The following is a 13,835-nucleotide window of genomic DNA, read 5'->3' as shown; positions in this document are numbered from 1 at the left end:
CCAGGGGCCGGTGGGGGTCGCGGCCTCCGGTGGCTGGGGGTGCAGGAGGAGGCTACGGCGCTGGGCTCTGCCCCCACAGACCCACGCACCTGTCCCCTCCCCAAGCCTCATGTCCCGCGGGCCAAGGTGCCTGGCAGTTTGGGTCCCTCCTGGGGCTCCTGGTGGGAGCAGCGCTTTCTCAGATGGGGAGTCAGCTGCTGCTAGCTTTTGCAGTGGCTTCGCCTCTAACTCGTGTTTGTTGTAAGAAAAAAAATGAAAAGAGTATGTCAGAGGGCTTTTAAAGTGTTCATTTCTTTGCAAAATTAGGGTTGCTTTTATCCTCATATTGACCATTACCTTTTTTCCCCCTGCGCTGTGTGCCGGAACTGTGTTGGGCACTTGGCGCCTTATCTAATCTTCACAAGCCCTGAATTTAGTATTATCATTTTGATTTTGCCTGTGAGCAAATTTAGATTCTGAGGGGTAAAGCGACTTGCCTAAGGTCATGGTGCAGGTGAGGCAAAGAAATGGGATTCAATGCAAGGCTTTGACTACAAAACCCATGCTTTAACCACAAAGCTACACTGCTTATTCTCTTATTTGTGTCCTTGGAGTCATTGCTAATGCCTAGGTTATGAATTTTGCTGCCTGTGGGAATGTGAATATATTTTAAATGAATTAGAAGGCTCTAAGCATATTCCTAGAAAGATGAGAGGGCATGGAATCAATATTTTTAAGATTCAGGCTGGACTTTCCCAAGAATATGACATTCTTGCTGGGTGTGGTGGCACACACCTATAATCCCAGTTACTTGGGAGGATGAGGCAGGAGGACTGCAATTTCCCGGGCCAACATGGACAACTCAGCAAAACCTTATCTCAGTTTTTTAAAAAAATGGGGGAGGGAGCTGGGAACATTAGCCCATGCCTATAGCTTGGGAGGCTGAGGCAGGAGGGTCATGAGTTCAAAGCCAGCCTCAGCAACCTAGCAAGGCCCTCAGCACCTTAGCAAGATCCTGTCTCTAAATTTAAAAATATAGGGCTGGGGTTGTAGCTCAGTGGCAGAGCTTTTGCCTAGTGTGTGTGAGGCACTGGGTTTGATCCTCAGTACCACATAAAAATGAATAAATAAAAATAAAGGTATTATGTCTATCTACAACTAAAACATTTTTTAAAAAAAGACTTAAATTTTAAAATATATTTTAAAAAAGAGGGCTGGGGATGTGGCCTTGTAGTTAAGGCTCCTGGGTTCAATCCCTGGTACCTACCCACTCTCCCCCACTAAAAAAAGGGCTAGGGATGTAGCTCAGTGGTAGAGATGCCTGGATGGCCTCCATCCCCAGTAACACAAAAAAATATGATATTCCTTTTATTCCTGTGTAAAGAAATCAGAGCTGGTATTGCACATTTCATCAATAGGATAGTACACCCAGGAATCAAAATGGGGCTTGCTGATTATTATGATCAATATCTCTCTAGAGGAACCTCTACAGAGAAGAATGTCTCATGCAGAAGAAAATGTCCCGGAAGAAGCAGAAGAAAGTGAAGAAACAGACATGGAAGAAGAAGAATACAATTTGAATTATAAAGAGGTAGAAAATGAGCAAAAATCAAAAGAAGACGACACATCAGTATGGAGAGAATCTCAGGAGGAGGAGGAGGGGGAAGTGATGGAGGAGGAGGAGGAGGAGGAAGGGGGAAAGGTGGAGGAAGAGGAGGTGGAAGGAGAAGAGATGGAGGAGGAGGAGGAGGAGGAAGGGGAAGAGATAGAGGAGGAGGAGGAGGAGGAGGAGGAGGAAGAGGAAGAAAAGAAGGAGGGGAAAGGGGATAAGGAGGAGTGGAGAGAAGAAACAAAAGAGGAGAAGGGAGATGAGGGAGAGGAGAAGGAAGAAGAAGAGGGTGAAGGTGAGGAGGAAGGAGAGGCAGAGAAAGAGGAGGTGGTGGTGAAGGAGGAAGAGGCTGTTGTAAAAGAAACCGAGGACAAGTTTGGAAAAACTGAGGAAGAAGAGGCTGCAGGAGTCCAGGAGGACATCACAGTGATACCTTCAGAAATCATGTCCATGATCAGTTTGGAGAAAGAATTTTCTAGTTCTCAATCATCCATTTCAGGAGCTTTCCTGGTAAGTAGAATTGTAATTCATTCCTCCATTCATTCAAAATCATTAATTGAATACTCAATATACACCAGGCTCTGGGGATACAAAACCAAATAAGACACAATCCATTTAATTAAGGAGCTCTAGGGTATGTCTGGAGGCAGACCCACAACTGCATACATAAAGCAACATGGAGGTGCCGGGATTGTGAGATGCACAAGAGATTAAAAAAAAAAAAAGTCAATTTAACCCATTTAGGAGGATGATCAGGACAAGTTCCCTGGAGGGAGGCGTGCACTAAGCTGACTTTAAAGGGCAGTAGGGGTTAGTGGAAGTGGGCTCATCTTAGCATCAGTGCAATAACAGTGGTATTGGCCTCCCCAGTCTGTTCCTAGTGGGGGAGAACTCAGCCCTGGCCCAACATAAATAACTGTGTCTAGCAGGCTTTTGGAGACCACCAGTGACACTTAAAAGAATGATTTTACTGTCGTTGCCTGCTAGTAGGCGGAGAATAAATCCAGACTCACCCAGGACTCATTTTTTTTCTATTAGTTATTGATGGACCTTTATTCATTTATTTGTTTATATGCAGTGCTGACAATCGAACCCAGTACCTCCCACATGCTAGGCAAGCCATCTACCACTGAGCCACAACCCCAGCCCCTTGGACTCATTTCTTAATACAAAATGTGCCAGGCTCCTGACACATTATGAAAAACATCTCATAATTCCAAGGTGAGGCTAACACCAAGACTGGCTGGTGAAGAATAGAGGGAACAATAAATAGGAGAATGTGCAGGAGGCACTGTGTTTAGAATCACAATCTCCTTTTATTTCTTTTTAAAGGAAACCCAAGGAGATAAGTCTTCCTTACCATCAGACAATTCTGAAATAAATGAAATTTTAAGAGATCTCAGCTCACAACATTCATTTCTGGATTTGGAGCAAATCAGTAATGAGATTGATCAGACAGATTGGCAGTTCCCAGAAGAGCTTGAGGAGAAACCTGGAGAAGCTCCCCAAGACACAGTGGAACAAGCAAAAGGGGATTTGATATCAGAACAGGAAGCCACAGAATCAGAAGAGGATGAAAGGACACATGAAAAGAAAGAGTCATACAACCTCACTGAAAAAGGAGAAAAAGAAAGGGCCTCCAAGGAGTCCCTGGTGTCCACCACCACAGAGGATTCCTTGTTCCAAAAGGATGAGAGCACCCCTGTGTACCCCTTGGTAAGCATAAAGTGCATCTTCATTTCCCTGGTGCTTGGAGAGTATGGGAAAACAGGAGAATTGCATGTGTGTCTGGAGAACGTCCCACCAGAAAGATGCTTTTTAAGCTAAGAACTCTGGTTGGACATGTGTGATGAATGGGAACATGAACGCTCCATCTGGGTTCAATACTGTTGCTCAACGGGCAGGAAATTCCATGCATAGTTTGTTGCATAGGGTGCTGTTTTGAGCAAGAGACTCAAAATCTCATCCTCCCTCTCTCCCCTTGACTTTTCTCCCTCTCCTCTCACCCTCTTTCCTTTTCTTCTCCTTTCCCACCTTCTTCTCCCTCCTCCCTCTTTCCTCTCCTCTCCACCTGCCACGTTGTAACCTCCCGGGTCCCTTCAGTTCTTTCCCTTCCCCTTCTTGCCTCACCTCTCCGCCCTCCACTGGGTTGATGCCTTTATGGGCTCCCCAAATCCTGGCCAGAAAAGTGACAGATGTGATGAAAGTGGAGACTGCTTTACAAAGCACCAGCCTGTCCCAAGGTCTCGGCCTCTGCTGCTGATATTCCAGGGAAGCACCATCTGGGAGGCATAAAAATATTATCATTTACTCAGAGAAGGAAAAGCAGGGTTTTTTTTCTTTTTCCCCTTCTTCCTCCTCCATCTGCTACTTTCAGAAAATCATTTCCTAGGATTTGCCCTGTTTTTCTTTTTTCCTGTAGTCTTATGCCTGTGGAAAGTTTGGCAGCAACCGATGGCATATAATGTACCCAACATAGCTCCTAACACAGTGATCCACCATGGGTGTTCTACACTGTATGATACTGAGGACAAGGACGATGGGGAGTGGAGTCATCCAGTGGGGAAGGCAGACTGCTACAAACCTCCTTTCTAGAGATTTGACCTTCTTTGAGCAGGGGTCCCTCGCAGCCTGCAGTTGTTCAGCCTGAGATTTAGACTAATGGGGCTGTGGGCCCATCCAGACTTTGGTCTTATTTCTCCAGCTCACCAGAGCTCAGGTAGGATGGCTGCGAGAGCGAGGAATCCATGCCCGGCCTGCCGCTGGCCTCCAGGAGAGCCACTCCCCAGTTCTGGTTCCAGTCGGCTTTGGTCTCTCTGAAGGACCAAAACTTTCCTGGATCTTTGCAAGTTTCTTTAGCTTTTTGGAAGTACCTTTCTCCTTTATTATTTTTCTTTTGTTTAAACCAATCAGTGCTCTTTGTAAAGACGTCATACAACATAGACATGTCTGAAGGAAGAGCCCTCTCCCACACCCACTCTCACCCATCTCGATTCCCTGGGAACCCCTGCTCCATCTGGGAGACTGTGTCTTTCCTGATCTTTCTCCTGACGAACACCAACATACTGTGTGCTCATAGGGTGCACACACATACAGCTCACATTTGGTTTAATTTTTTTTCTTTTTTAACCACTGAGATATTCTGCATTTGTGGAAAAAGTTTGTGGAAAACTCGGTATGTCTTGGAAGGTTTCTGATATCGGTGCCTGTAGCTCCATTTTTTCTTTTTAAATGTAACTGCTCACTTCTCTGTAGCCATTTATGTTTCTTCTAATTCCTTCTTCCCTCTCACAAAAGTTGCCATGGGGAATGTGCTCCTCCTTCTCTCTTGTGCCTCCGGTGGCCACCTTTTTCTTTTGAGGTCCCCTGAAAGAAGTCACAATGCTACTGGCAAAAGACATAACCATGAATTCCACCCAGCCAGGAAACAAAGTAATCATGTTCTTATGAGCAGGATCTCAGGAATATCACACACAGAGAAGTTCAGGCTTGACAATAAAATTTTATTTTTCACATCAGCATGTTTTAGCAAAAGGCTGAGGTAAGAGGTGGCTCCCTCCTGGTCATTTGTCCCCCACGTTAGAGCTGATATAGAATATAGGCATTAACACTCTGCTAGGTGACGAGTCCCATCATCACTGGGTGAAAGCAGCCCAGTTGACCTGGGAAGAGCTGCTGTAGCTGAGGAGAGGAGTCTGTCCAGAAATGTTTGCTTTTTATAACTAATTTACAAAATGAAAAAATTAATTTTCAGGATGAATATGATGATCCTTTTAGGATTAGCGACTTTCCAAAAGAACAATTTCATTTGCATGAATCAGCTTTTAAGAACCAAATATTAAATAATTCTTTTCCTAGAAGTTGCAGCTTGAGACAATTATGATTCCATCGTTCTACCACTCACGCCCACACAGTAAAAGATCTAAATAGAAATATAAATTATAAGGAACAGGCACATGGAAACAGAACAGGACAGAGAATGAAGAATGAAGGAGAGGGAAATATTACCTGCTATGTCTGTCTTGGGGAAAAATGTATGGTATATCCATATAACTTTATAAGTACTTAGTTCAAAGATAAGAAAGGAAACTTTCCCGATTTTGTTTCTATAGTCCAATATAATTCCCTGATTTTAGCATCTCATCATTCAAACATCACTTTCTACATTCTTCCATGTTTGATTAATTGTCCCTAATTTTTTAAAAAGAATTTTAAGTTATTTTACTTATCTATTTTTTTTTTAAATTGAACTTAAGAGGATTGAACCCAGTGCCTCATCCATGCTAGGCAAGTGTTCTACCACTGAGCTACAGCCCCAGCCCCCTGGTTAAAAAAAAAAAAAAAAAAAAAAATATATATATATATATATATATATTTATTTATTTATATTTATATATATATTATATATATATTTTTAAAGAAGTTGATGGACCTTTATTTTTTAAAAAATTTATTTGTATGTGGTGCTGAGAATTGAACCCAGTGCCTCATCCATGCTACGCAAGCGTGCTACCACTGAACCACAACCCCAGTCCCATGGTTAATTTTTAATAGACCTTAGTTTTGAGCAGTTTAAGCTTATTGAAAATTGATCCCAGAGTACAGAGAGTCCCCATCGGCTCCCTTGCACCTCCCTCTTCCCCAGGTGACCCTTTTATTAACATCCTGCAAGAGCAGTATATTTGTTGGCGTCGGTGGGCCAACATTGACAAATCATTGTTAACTAAAGTCCTTGGTTCACGTTAGGGGGTCACTCTGTGCTGTATGCTGTGTGGGCTTTGACAAGCAAGGAATGATGTATATCCACCATTTCAGGATCTTTCAGGAGAGATTCACTACCCTCGGGATCCTCGTGCTCCACCTATTCCCTCTCCTTCCTCCTGCTGCGCCCTGGCTGCCGCTGGAGTTGTTGTCACTGTCTCTGTCATTTTGCCTTTTCTAGAATGTATGGAGCCCTTTTATATGGGCTTCTTTTACTTAGCAATATGCATGTAAGTGTTCTCCATGTCCTGCTGTGGCTCGGCAGGCCATTTCTTTTTATCATTGAATTGTATCCCTTTGTACGGATACACCACAATCTGTACGGATACACACAAGATTACTACAAAAACAAGCTGTCATTGAATTAAAAGCAGTAGACTTTAAACATAAAATTATAATAAAAAGCTTTTCTATTCAATTAAAAGTAATAAATTTAGCTGGGTTCAATGGTACATATCTGTAATCCCAGCAATTTGGGAGGCTGAGGCAGGAGAATCGTAAGTTCAAAGCCAGCTCTTCAGCAACTTTGCAAGGCCCTAAGCTATTTAGCAAGACCCTTTCTGAAAATGAAAAATAAAAAGGTCTGGGAATGTGGCTCAGTGTTTAAACACCCCTGGTTTCATACCTCATATCCGCCCCCCCAAAAATGTAATTGGTTTTAGTACCTATAACTTTTTATTTAATGAAATTTTTATTTTGGATTTATTCCTAGAAATGTGGAACTTTTAATTCTTCTAAGGGAATTTTGTCTTTTTATCTTTTATCCTTCCAGGAAAAATGGGTATATAAGAACCAAGTCTTAGGTTGAATACTTGCCTTTCTTGTAAAGTTACTTATTGACTTTATTATTACCTGACTGTTCGCTGTGCTTTCAGGAAGTAATGGAATTTCACCATGTTAACTGCTCACTGTGGGTTGGTGCCTAGTGAGGTCTGGGTCTTGGGGAATGGAAGAGTAGGGAATGGTTTCTATTTACTATTAAAGACTTTTTCTTTTCTTTCTTTCTTTTTCTTTTTCTTTTTTTTTTTCCTGACTGGGATTGAACCCAGAGGTGCTTAACCACTGAGGCACATCCCAGTCCTTTCTTGTATTTATTTAGAGATTGGTCTCAGTTGCTTAGGGCCTTGCTAAATTGCTGAGGCATCCATCCATCCATCCCACTGCCTTTCCTTTTTCATTTGTAAAACCGAAACTCTGCACCCATTTAACCAAATCTCTCCTTCCTTTCCTCCCTCAGCCGCGGGCACTTGCTGTTCTCCTTTCTCTCTCGGAATTTGGAACCATAGCAGTGCTTGTCCTCTCGTGACAGGCTTATTTCCCTTCATGTTTTCAAGGTTCATCCATGTAGCCTGTGTCAGAACTTTCTTCCTTTGAAAGACTGAATAATATTCCACTGTAGGGAAAGACCGCAATCTGTTCATCCAGTCATTCACCAGTGGACACTGGGGTTGCTTTACCTTTTGCTCTTATGAATCGTGCTGCTATGGACATGAGTGTATAATATCTTTTGAGTCTTTCTTTTCAACGGTTTTGGATTTATACTTAGAAATTTAATTGCTAGATCGAATTGTAATTTTTTCCCCAGCACCGGGACATTCTACCACTGAGCTACATCCCTAGTTGTTGCCCTTCCACCTTCCCCACTCCTATCCTGCTTTTTTTTCTTTCTTATTTTGAGACGAGGTCCTGTTAATTACCCAGGCCACCCTTGAACTTGTGATCCTCCTGCTTCAGCCTTCTGAGTAGCTGTGACGTCAGGCACGTGCCACCATTCTTGGTGTGATAATGCTATTTTTAATTTTTTGATCTTTGATTTCATTTTTAATTATCTCAAATTTTATGATCACATAATTTACAAATTTGTGCGATGGGATATCTCTTCTACTTTAATCCTTCTAGTGAGTTGGCAAAAGCACCATTACCCAATCACACTTCCACAGTTTTCCCACAGTTTTTGTGTTTTTGAATAGCTGTTTAAAGACAATCTTGCATTATAACTCAGTCTGATACAGAAAGTATTCAAAAGTATAATCTAGTTTGCTATTGTATCATGCTGATTTTAAAACATCTGAACTTGCAAAAATGTGTTACATATTCTTTATTTGATATTACACTTAAGTAAAATACAGCATTTTATTTTATTTTGGATACTGGGGATTGAACTCAGGGACACTTGACAACTGAGCCACATTCCCAGCCCTATTTTATATTTTATTTAGACATAGGGTCTCACTGAGTTACTTAGGACCTTGCTTTTGCTGAGGCTGGCTTTGAACTTGCAATCCTCCTGCCTCAGCCTCCCAAGCCACTGGGATTACAGGTATGTACCACTGCACCTGGAAAAGGCAGCATTTTAGATATGAGTAATTCTAATTAAATTGGATTGGTCAACAAAAATATAAAGTAGACCAGACTGCTTCCTTGTCCTCAGCCACGGCCCTTAACAGGCTGATGAACACAAATTGAAATACATGTGAGTCTTGTTGGGTTCAGAGACAGTGAAGGGATCTCCTCCAGGATTTAAACTTGTTCACAGAACCAGTCATGTAATCTAAGTATAAAACCAGGCTTCAGTAGGTATTAAATGGCCTTTACCACCCTGTGAAAGGTTGGACATTACTAATGAATTCTAACCATATCTCTGGAAAGGAAAAATGGTGATCATACTTACTGAACTGGGATTATCATCAAAACTTTTTAAAAAATCATATCCATTGAACTACAGATCAATTTTTTATTTGAACCAAGCCTGTCCAAAAAAATATTCTGCCAGGGCTGGGATTGTAACTCAGTGGTGGAGTGCTTGCCTTGCATGTGTGAGGCACTGGATTTGATCTTCAACACCACATAAATAAATTAAAAATAAAGCTATGGTGTTCATTTACAACTAAAAAAAAAATCTGCCAGCCATTCCTGATCTGAATTCTGGTGTCTGTCATCAAGTAAATGATGGTGCATGCAAGAAAGCCATGAGGCATTCTGTTCTGCGATAAACAAGCCTGTGGCTATTACTCGTTAGTAGCTTTTCTGAGTTTTTCAGATAGTTTTTGTTCTGGGAGTTTCCTTTTTGAGATTCTAAATACTCTATCAATGCTCCCTGTCCCCAGGTGACACCTGTCTTCCTGTTGGGGAACCCAGGCCTGACATGCCTTCCACCCAAGCAGTCCGAGGCTCAGCCCAGTCTTGCACTGGCTGCTCTTCCCTTGGTGTGGCCCTGGGCACACTTCTGAACAAGAACCATCTTGTCTTTCTCTACATCACCCATTTTTATCTTGCAGCAATTTCTCTGAACTGTGCACCTCTTATAAGACTTCCTCTTATAAGCTACTCCCCATTCTCTTCTGTTCTTAATTTTTTGGGGGGATGGGTACCAGGGATTGAGTCCAGGGATGCTTACCACTGAGCAACATCCCTAGCCCTTTTTATTTGTTTGAGACAGTATCTTCCTAAGTTGCTGAGGCTGGCTTTAAAACTTGTGATCATCCTGCCTCAGCCTCCCGAGCTGCTGGGACTACAGGTGTGTACCACCTGCCCATCTAATGTAGGGTTTTTTATTTTGTTTTGTTTTGTTTTTGTGTGTGTGTGTGTGTGAGGTTTCTTTCACTGAGTGTCCCCTCTTCAAAGATTCTTTCATATTGTATCATGTAGAGCCTTTCTTTTTCTTTTTTCTTTTTGTTTGTGTGGGGTGGGTACCAGGGATTGAACTCAGAAGCACTTGATAACTGAGCCACATATTTAGCCCTATTTTTTTGTGGGGACAGGTACCAGGGATTGAACTCAGGGGCACTAGGCCACTTGTATTTTATTTAAAGATAGGGTCTCACTGAGTTGCTTAGCGCCTCATCATTGCTGAGACTGGCTTTGAACTCATGATCCTCCTGCTTCAGCCTCCCAAGCTGTTGGGATTAAAGGTGTGGACTACCCCACCGGGCTTTTTTTTTTTCTTTCTTGAGATGGTGTCTTGCTGTCATCCAGGCTGGCATCAAAATTCTGGACTCCCACAATTGTCCCTACCTCAGCCTTACGAGTTGCTGGAACTATTGTCCTGTACCATGTACCCGGCTCACTGCTGCGAATTTTCTTAAAGTGATTTTTCTCTGTGGCACTGGTGCTGTGGAATTCTTCTCTGGGCATTGGTGCAGGAGCGTGGCTCTGGGCTCTGCACACTAGCATCCTGCTGGTTTTGCTTTTGTCTTCTAGAACTTGACCTGGTCGTTTGGATGGAACAGTTCCCTCCCTGTCTTCTATGTCTGTGAGAAGAACCATAGAGTCCTTCTGTACGTGTCTTCTCACAATGCCGTCATCTATAATATCTTCAGGAATAGCCAGTACCACCTGCAGGTATGTGGGGCTTTTCCTACTTGTAAAGGGCTCTAACTTGCGGGTAGTGTTTTGCTTTGGACTCTCAGGCTGACTTCACTGTACCATTGTCATACTTTCCTGCCTCTCCTTTGAACTACAGCAAATCCTGCTTTTAGAAACATGTTATGTCTATGATTCTAATCAGCATCAGTTGACAAATAGCAGTGGATATTAATTTTATCCTTGCAAGAATTTAAAACGTCTGTATTTTTTACATTTCTGCAAAAATGTGGACAATGTAGACTATGATGTCTCCAGAGAACCACAATGAACACAAGGACATCTGTTCACCAGGGAGTCAGGCCTAATGAATACTTAGACTCCTTTCCAATTTCCAATGAGCTTGGATCCTCATAACCAAGCTGAGATGTGGGTATTAACATACCCATTTTAAAGAAAAAGAAACTGAGGCTCAGAATAGTTTAAGTGACTTGCCCAAGACTGTGGGTGATAAACAGTGACTGGAGTTCTCTTGACCTGAATATATTTAGGAGGTCAGTGGGCCTCCTGTCCCTCCCTCCCTACCGTAGCTCTCTTAGTTTAACCCTGCCTTCCTCCAGTGCGTCCTCCATGCTGTCTTCCTCCTATCACCCTGTTTCCTTCATTCTTAACATTTTACCCCTCTCATTGTCGTCACTCATCTACCTAACTGTCCTGTTTCTTGGTGTCTGACATGCCACTGGTTGACCTGGTGAACAGGTCTGTGTTATATTTTCATTGATGTGCATTGTTTAGGACCCTCCTTAGTCAATACCTAGTTCAAAACCTTCACAAAGTATTTACCAAGAACCCGGACAATGTTCAGCACTGAGCCAGGAGTCCAAGACACAAACACGCAGCTCCAGGAGTTTCCTTCCTGGAAGCACAGAAACACTGACATCAATCAGCAGGCAGCAGCTTTGGAGTTTGGTTGAGTGCGCAGCACAGAGGGCAGAAGCTCCAGCCGAAGGGAAGGGAGCTTATAGACAGGCTCTGCTGAGCTGGGAGAGGGAAAGGAGGGTCATGTCCCACAGAGTCCAGCCTCACCAGAGTCAATGGCTGGGAATGGCCTTGACCATTCATCATATCACAAACGTGAATCATGACCACTGCGTTTCTGATTGTGGGTCTGCAGTCGTGAACAAAGCAAGTGTAGTCCCTGCCATAGTGAGCATCCAGACTAGTGTGGAGAGACATCAGCAGGTGAATGCATGACGACATGGTCACACTGTAACAGAGCAAAAATACTCCAAGAAAAATTGGGGTGAGAGAGAATTACTTTAACTTTTTTAAAAATTGAACCCAGGGATGCCTACCACTGAGTTCCATCCCCAGCCCTCTTTATTTTATTTCATTTTATTTATTTATTTATTTATTTATTTACTTACTTACTTATTTATCTTTGGTACTGGGGATTAAACGTAGGGGCATTTTACCAGTCCTTTTTTAATTTAAAAATTTTAAATGTATTATTATTATTATTATTGTTATTATTATTATTATTTAACTATTTTAAAGTAGTTAATAGACCTTTATTTTATTCATTTATTTATATGTGGTGCTGAGAACCGAACCCAGTGTCTCACATGTGCTAGGCAAATGCTCTACCACTGAGCCACAACCCCAGCCCCTGTTTTATTATTATTATTTTTTTTTTAAGAGAGAGTGAGAGAGGGAGAGAGAGAGAGAGAATTTTAATATTTATTTTTTGTTATCGGCGGACACAACATATCTTTGTTTTGTATGTGGTGCTGAGGATCGAACCCGGGCCGCACGCATGCCAGGCGAGCGCACTACCACTTGAGCCACATCCCCAGCCCCTGTTTTATTATTTTTAACATTAATAATGTTTTGGTATTGGAGATTGGACCCAGGGGCTCTTTACCACTTTACCAGTCACTTTACTCTTTACCAGTCCCATCCCCAGTCCTTTTTTTTTAAATATTTTTTTATTTGTTGATGGGCCTTTATTTTATTAATTTATTTCTATGCTGTGCTGAGAACTGAACCCAGTGCCTCACACATGCTAGGCAAGTGCTCTACCACTGAGCCACAACTCTAGCCCCGCAGTTCTTTTTATTTTTTGTTTTGAGACAGTGTCTCACTCAATCTGAGGGCCTTGCTAAATTGCTGAGGCTACCTCTTGCCTCAGCCTCTGGAGCCCTGGGATTATGGGTGTGGCCACTGCAGCCTGCATTTTGGATTGGGTGGGCAGGGACTTAGAAAGTCTGTTTCTGCTGAGACCTGAGGGATGAGAATGAGCTAACAGGGACAGTTTAAGGGAAAGAACTTTCCAGAGCGAGGGAGCTCCACGTGCTCGTGTGTGAGGCTCAGAGAGAAGGCCAGGTGGCTGGTGCAGAGCCAGGAGGGAGTGAGGGAGCCGAAGGACACAGGGCCTTCCCCGCAGAGTGCTGCCCTTTCAGGCGTTCACATGCTTCCGCAGGATGCCTCTGTTGTGCGGGGCCACCCTAGGACCATAAGAAAGACCAGGAGGATTGTCTCTCTCCAGAGGGGAGCTGTGTCCCAGGAGGTGGGCTGTGGGGAGCCCCATGTGTGGGTGGGAGATCCCAGGCATCAGCTTTTTCTCAACCTGGGTTGGGGGTTGGGTAATGCCCCCACCCCCAGAGAGCCACCGTTCCTGTGGGGAGTGTTTGAGGAGAGGAATTCTGAGAAACCCACCAGGAGATGGAGGAAACCATGGGCAGGCCCACGGGAAAAGTTCCTACCCAGAGGAGCCTTGAAGGGAGCTCAGATCTCTCTGCAGGTCCCCAGTCTTCTCTGAGGTACGTGAGGCTGGGCCCATCCTGGGTGCTTCAGAGCAGTTTTTCCTCATTTCCACAGGGCCACCCCAACCTCATCTCCTGCCTCTGCATCAGTGAAGACAGGCGGTGGGTTGCCACAGCGGACAAAGGGCCAGACTGCCTGATAATTATATGGGACACCTTCACAGGGTAGGCTTGTGCAGTCCCTCCTCCCCCTCCTCCTCCTCTTCCTCCTCTTCATCTTCCTCCTCCTCCTCTCCTCCTCCTCCTCCTCTTCCTCTCCTCCTCCCCCTCCTCTTCATCCTCCTCCTCTTCGTCCTCCTCCTCCTCCTCCTCTTCCTCTCCTCCTCCTCCTCCTCTTCATCCTCCTCCTCTTCGTCCTC

At 43.5% G+C, this 13,835-nt stretch overlaps 1 protein-coding gene across 1 annotated transcript in view; it reads left to right on the top strand.

Moving 5' to 3' along the window:
- The first annotated feature begins 1,477 nt into the window (after window positions 1-1,477).
- Window positions 1,478-13,835, top strand: part of Cfap251 (cilia and flagella associated protein 251) — a 65,826-nt gene continuing 53,468 nt past the window's right edge. Inside the window, exons 1-6 of the mRNA XM_026403016.2 lie at window positions 1,478-1,645; window positions 1,853-2,098; window positions 2,377-2,398; window positions 2,934-3,304; window positions 10,550-10,690; window positions 13,532-13,641. Of these exons, the coding sequence (XP_026258801.2) occupies window positions 1,478-1,645; window positions 1,853-2,098; window positions 2,377-2,398; window positions 2,934-3,304; window positions 10,550-10,690; window positions 13,532-13,641 (1,058 nt within the window). The remainder of the gene's footprint in view (window positions 1,646-1,852; window positions 2,099-2,376; window positions 2,399-2,933; window positions 3,305-10,549; window positions 10,691-13,531; window positions 13,642-13,835) is intronic.

Source organism: Urocitellus parryii, chromosome 3, assembly GCF_045843805.1.
Source record: "Urocitellus parryii isolate mUroPar1 chromosome 3, mUroPar1.hap1, whole genome shotgun sequence".
NCBI classification, from domain to species: Eukaryota; Metazoa; Chordata; class Mammalia; order Rodentia; family Sciuridae; genus Urocitellus; species Urocitellus parryii.
This window is presented reverse-complemented; position numbering and strand designations above follow the sequence as displayed.